This window comes from Cucurbita moschata, unplaced genomic scaffold (genome assembly GCF_002738365.1).
Source record: "Cucurbita moschata cultivar Rifu unplaced genomic scaffold, Cmos_1.0 Cmo_Scf00026, whole genome shotgun sequence".
In the NCBI taxonomy this organism is placed as follows: domain Eukaryota; kingdom Viridiplantae; phylum Streptophyta; class Magnoliopsida; order Cucurbitales; family Cucurbitaceae; genus Cucurbita; species Cucurbita moschata.
In genome coordinates this window covers 247,358-253,262 of record NW_019268542.1, presented here as the reverse complement: position 1 = coordinate 253,262, position 5,905 = coordinate 247,358, and the positions used below count along the sequence as shown (strand labels likewise).

The following is a 5,905-nucleotide window of genomic DNA, read 5'->3' as shown; positions in this document are numbered from 1 at the left end:
CCTTTTGAAACATTCTTTCTAATGGTGTGGAAATCTCTTTCTAGCCGTTTCTAGCCGATGCTGTTTAGAACTTCGTGGAGAAGCTTGAAAGGGAAAACTCAAGGAAGATAATATCTATTAGCGGTGGACTTAGACTGCTACATTAGTACTGCATGATGATGGTTGGATGATGAAAGTCCCACATCGGCTAATTTAGATAATGATCATGGGTTTATAATCAAAGAATGCTACTCCATTGATACAAGGTGTTCAGGAGAAGTTCAAAGCAAAGCCATGAAAGCTTGTGACTGCCGCTCATAGTTCCCGCCAAACAAATCAAAGAACGTTGATCATCATAGGTATTGAAAGAAGGAGCCGGGTAATCATTTTTTTCAATTACTCGACATCAGCAAATTGTGCCTTGTGATTTCGAACAGTGAAGCCTATTTTCCATCCTTCGTGCTTCGTAACTTTTACTCCAACCAGATTCAAACGCTTCTGCGGTTCTTTTTTCTTTCTTCATCTTCTATGAATTTTATGATGCATTACATATTTACGAAATCCTCTGCAGTCTGTTCCGTTGCTTGAAAGCTTATTGAAGATTGCGGAAATCGAGGCTTGTATCTTTGGTTTGGATCGGCTTCTCGAATACATTTGCTTGATCAAATTGCAAAAACCGTAAGTTTCGAAGGTTAATTTTCTTCCAAAAATTTCTGGCGATCGAAATGATTAAATGAAGCTTCTGTCTCAAGTAAAACTGTAAACTGAAACGCTGAGAGTACTGTTTGTAGATTCGAGCACGTATTCTGTACAGTTCGGAAAATGTCGAACATAACTGTTTGCGCTCGATTTCGGCCGTTAAGTTCAAAAGAGAGGCGAGATCATGGAGATGCAGTGTGCATTCAATGTGTGGATTCTGAGACATTCATTTTTAAGGTCTGTTTGTACTTATTTACATTTTGCAGATTGCAGGGAGGTAATTCACCTTGCTCCGTTAAATTTATTGTAGGACGAGAAGGCTGAAGAATTTACATTTAACTTTGATAGAGTGTTCTACGAGAAATCTGAGCAAACTGATGTCTACCGATTTCTTGCTCAGCCAATCGTCCAAGGTACACTGTGATCTTCAGTGCACTATCATTTTATGATTTGAATCCGGCAGTTTCTTTATGAATGTTAGGTTTGTTATTAATTTGCGAATTAATTGGATGGTTCTTGTGGAGAAATCAATTCTTAGATGTTGGAAGAAGTCAGTATAGGCTCTTGCATTACTTTGCTTAAGGTAGAATCTACCTCTCATGTTGTGCTTTGACTTATGACACAGATGCTCTTAATGCTGTTAATGGGACAATTATCACCTTTGGACAGGTGAGATACGTTACTCGTCTAGAATCTGTTTGAAACAAGACTGCCTGTGTTCAAAACTTAAATCTGAACTGATATTTGCATAGTCCCATAAAGAATGCTATCGTGTTCTCGTGCACGACCATACATATGCATGGCATAATTACGCATATTATTCGACCTGCAGGGAAGGATCTTGATGGGTAAGTGTTAAATACAAATCATTTGTTCTTCGAGCTTATCTTATGCTAGAAGAAAACTGAATGGAAGGAAAGTAAAAAAGAAAATATATATATCCACTTTTTACTCATTGAGAATCAATAATACCACGCCTCTTCTTAGTCTGCTCATCATGTAGGATAAGCTTCAAAAGTCATTTGGGTTAACATTTTATAGTGTCAAAATGCAAGAGGTAATTAGTTAAAGATTAATTTCCAAATAAAATTTTCATTTGGAGTCAGTAATGTTTTAAGCTCAATCGAATGTCTGCAGATTATATCCTACTTTCTATTTGATTGTTCTAAATTCTCTTTGGGATGCAAATGAATCGGTGATCCAGACTTCTGTTTCAATTATTAACTTCTCTTTCCTGCTTCTGTGACAGACTGGAGCTGGAAAAACCTATAGTATGGAGGTATTAGACCATTCTTTTAGGAGAGTTGTCAACTTAAACTTATCAGTAGTCTTATTTTCTGATGATCTTATTAAAGCAGGGGCCTGGCATACTAGAATGTGATGCAGTAGAGAAGGGTTTACTTCCTAGAGTGGTAGAAGAAATTTTTGAATGCACTAAATTTTCTGATGAAACGAGCAAGTACACAATCAAGTTATCTATGGTATTAGTTAGCCGACATTATGCTATCATGCTTGCACCTATCATTCCTTATATTGCAGTTAATTAATTACCAATGTACATAGTAAATTTTTTATCAATACGTGTTTTCTTTTGGCTTTTTTAGGTTGAGATATACATGGAGAAAGTGAGGTATAATATCTCTGCACGATTCTTTTCCAGCTATTAGAACTTTCCATGACCAAATAAGATAGAAACCAATCCTAGAAAAGGAGAGAGACTAAAATAGTAAACAGTGTTTTTGCAGTTTGAAGTTTTCCTAATGAACGATATATTTTCAGAGATCTTTTTGACTTATCAAAGGACAACATACAAATCAAGGAGAGTAAAACACAAGGGATAATGTTAAATGGTGTGATTGAGGTAAGCTGTCTTCGTATCAACTTATTATGCAAAATTTTCTAGCAATCTTTATTTTTATTTGTAAAAATTTACATACTTGTTTAGTTTTCCACGCACACAAATGTGTGGCAACATGTACCATGACAATTTTCTTTACTGAGATTGAAAAAAAGTTATCATTGGTTCACGAGGATTAGTTTTATGAACATAAAAGCAATGCAACTCATATGTTGGATGAACTATCAACAGAGTCGTTTAAATTTCATGCTGCAGCATCTAAGTAGCTTATTATTTTGGGTTCACAGCTGAATTTAATTCATTTGGTTGTTAGTTTCCTTCATTTCTCAGAGCATTTTTATTATCTCACATTACAGATGCCCGTAAAGGACCCTCCAGAAGCATTGCTAACCCTATCTGTAAGATGATATTGTTGTTTTGATTATTTTCTTGCAATGCAGTTCAATCTTTAATTTCTCATGTTAACTATCCAATGCAGAACGGCATAGCCAACAGAGCTGTAGGAGAGACCCGTATCCTGCCTTCTTCTCATGCACTTTTATTCCTGAACATCCAAAAACATGTTATTTCTCATATTCTTTAACGTTTCATGGTCAAATCTTCGTTTTCTTCTGAACACGGACAGAAATGAACATCGCCAGCAGTAGGAGCCACTGTATTTACATATTCACTATTCAGCAAGAATCAACAAAGGACAAGAGGTAGTCTTTTTCAGCCATACCACTGTCAAGTTCTGAATGGAATAATCCATGCTGATCCTCTATTCCTTGAATAGGGGCAGAACTGGAAAATTGAATCTAGTGGACTTGGCTGGGTCTGAAAAGGTGGAGAAAACTGGCGCTGAGGGGAGAGTTCTTGAAGAAGCCAAGACCATTAACAAATCACTTTCAGCACTGGGGAATGTAATAAATGCTCTAACATGTGGACCAACAGGCAGAGGAAACCACATTCCATATCGTGATTCTAAGTTGACACGGATTCTACAAGATGCACTCGTTGGTTACCTCTCTAATTTCCACCATTACTACATGTTCCTTAACTTAATTGAGCAATTTAGTCCTCTCACATTTCAGGGAGGGAACTCACGCACTGCATTGTTGTGTTGCTGCTCACCCAGTCCTACGAATTCATCTGAGAGCCTCTCAACCCTTCGCTTCGGTGCAAGGTATGTCTGAGCAATCTGTTTCAGAATTCTTGATTGACAAATTATATTATATGGCTTTCGGGAAGTAAAAATTATTGAAGTTCACCTAAAGCTAATGATATTTCGATCAACATCTTGATGGTCCAGAAAAAAGAGATTCTGTGTAACTGTAAAAAGCCTGTCCGGGTTGGTGATTATGTTAGCCGATATTGTCTTGTTTGGGCTTTCTCTTTTAGACTTTCCATCAAGGTTTTTAAAACGCGTTTACTAGGGAGAGGTTTCCACATCCTTATAAAGAATGTTTCGTTCTCCTCCTCAACCGATGTGGGATATCACAATCCACCCCCTTCGGGGCAGCATCCTCGCTGACACTCATTCCCTTCTCTATCAATGTGGGACCCCTAATCCACCTCTCTTCAGGACCAGCATCCTTACTAGCACACTGCCTCATGTCCACCTCCTTCGGGGCTCAGTCTCCTTGCAGGCACATCACCCAGTGTCTGGCTCTGATACCATTTCTAACTGCCCAAGCCCACCACTAGTAGATAGTCATTTTTAGGCTTTCCCTTTCGAGTTTCCCCTCGTTTTTAAAACACGTCTGCGTTTTCACACCCATCCTTATCAAGAATATTTCATTCACCTCCTCAACCGATGTGGGATCTCACGCTAATCAAGTTGGGACATTCTTTTTCTGTAATGTAAGATCAATCTCTTACTTATATTTTACTAATATATAAGGCCATTACGTTATATATCGATATGAAGCAATTACTCGAACACTCCACGATTTCTCTGTCTCAATTTCCTTACATTTAGACTCTTTAGCTTGACGTTCTAGACTAACATCCATAACTAAAGATCTATATACTCTTTTTTTTTCTTTTTCTTTTGGCCAATGTTGCAGGGCAAAGCATATAAAGACTTCTCCTCGTGTTGCAAATGAGGATAAAAGTATCAGAGAGCTCGAAAATTTCACTCCAATAAAAAGGGAATCACGTGAGAAACTTCTAAATGAGGTGAGAAGCAAGGAATGAATGATTTTATTAGCAGACAGATAGATCAATTTGGTTCCTTACGCAGTGTCTCCATTTGGTATAGTTGCAGGAGAGTTTGGATATGGAGCATGTTCAAATACTTGAGGAGTTGTTTATACAAAATGGAATTCTATTTGATCCTTGCTCCATTGAAGAGCCGGAATTAGCCTATGAAGATGTTACTTCCCAAACCATTTCTTCGTTGCAGCTGGCTTTGGAAGAACTCTTGAGCACCAATGTAGAGGTACGTGAAAATCTTTCAACTCTTTGGACTTTGTTTTTTTCTTTCTTCCTTTTTAAGAGAATACAGAGCCGCTTATCTAATTTTAGAATTATGTCATTCAAAATAAACTTTAAATTTTAATATTATAATTCACTCCACAAGTGATTTAAACAATATATATATTTCTTATTATATAAAATAAATGAGGTGGGAGACGTAAGTTGGGGAGGAGAACAGGGAGAAGAACAAAACATTCTTTATAAGGGTGTAAAACTTCTCCCTAGTAGACGAGTTTTAAAAATCTTGCGGAAAATTCTGAAAGTGAAAACCTAAAGAGACACTGGGCTCTGAGGGGAGGAGAACAGGGAGAAGAACAAAACATTCTTTATAAGAGTGTAAAACTTCTCCCTAGTAGACGAGTTTTAAAAACTTTGACGGAAATTCTGAAAGGAAAAACCTAAAGAGACGCTGGGCTCCGACAGGAAACCCGAAAGGAAAAGTTCGAAGAGGACAATATCTACTAGTGGTAAGCTTGGACTGTTGCATGAAGTTAGGATGTTGCCTAAGAATATATTTTTCATCTCCGACAAGGGATGTCTCTCCCTCGCCCACTCTATTTTCTGCTAATCAAAGATTTGTTAGGATCAATATCAGTTGTTAGCTTTGACACCAGTTGTTAGCTCTGATACCAGTCGTTAGGATCATCAATGATTTGTTAGGATCAATACCAGTTGTTAGCTCTGATACCAATTGTTAGGATCGCTCAACAATGCACACACTCGATTAAGATGAACACAAAGAACAGAATAGAGAAAACACTACGGAGAAATATTGACAAAAGGTTTTATTAGTGATAGATTGACTAATGGGTATATGTATTGAACATCACCATTATAATTAATTAAAACAATGTTACATCATAATTCTTCCAAATTAACCAACCAAAAAAAAAAAAAAAAAAAAAAAAT

General features: G+C 37.1%; 1 protein-coding gene across 3 annotated transcripts in view; it reads left to right on the top strand.

The window, feature by feature from the left end:
• Positions 1 to 286: 286 nt before the first annotated feature.
• LOC111462100 (kinesin-like protein KIN-1) overlaps positions 287 to 5,905 on the top strand; it is a 7,036-nt gene continuing 1,417 nt past the window's right edge. The window contains exons 1-16 of one of the 3 annotated variants that reach the window (XM_023105783.1): positions 287 to 338; positions 551 to 657; positions 771 to 915; positions 989 to 1,091; positions 1,304 to 1,347; positions 1,928 to 1,957; positions 2,037 to 2,159; positions 2,283 to 2,308; positions 2,458 to 2,539; positions 2,893 to 2,934; positions 3,015 to 3,048; positions 3,162 to 3,237; positions 3,312 to 3,531; positions 3,610 to 3,701; positions 4,585 to 4,696; positions 4,779 to 4,958. In XM_023105783.1, the coding sequence (XP_022961551.1) occupies positions 802 to 915; positions 989 to 1,091; positions 1,304 to 1,347; positions 1,928 to 1,957; positions 2,037 to 2,159; positions 2,283 to 2,308; positions 2,458 to 2,539; positions 2,893 to 2,934; positions 3,015 to 3,048; positions 3,162 to 3,237; positions 3,312 to 3,531; positions 3,610 to 3,701; positions 4,585 to 4,696; positions 4,779 to 4,958 (1,278 nt within the window). In that variant the 5' untranslated portion in view covers positions 287 to 338; positions 551 to 657; positions 771 to 801. Of the gene's footprint in view, positions 658 to 770; positions 916 to 988; positions 1,092 to 1,303; positions 1,348 to 1,927; positions 1,958 to 2,036; positions 2,160 to 2,282; positions 2,309 to 2,457; positions 2,540 to 2,892; positions 2,935 to 3,014; positions 3,049 to 3,161; positions 3,238 to 3,311; positions 3,532 to 3,609; positions 3,702 to 4,584; positions 4,697 to 4,778; positions 4,959 to 5,905 lie in introns of all 3 variants that reach the window. The other 2 variants (XM_023105784.1, XM_023105785.1) reach the window with 2 other exon arrangements.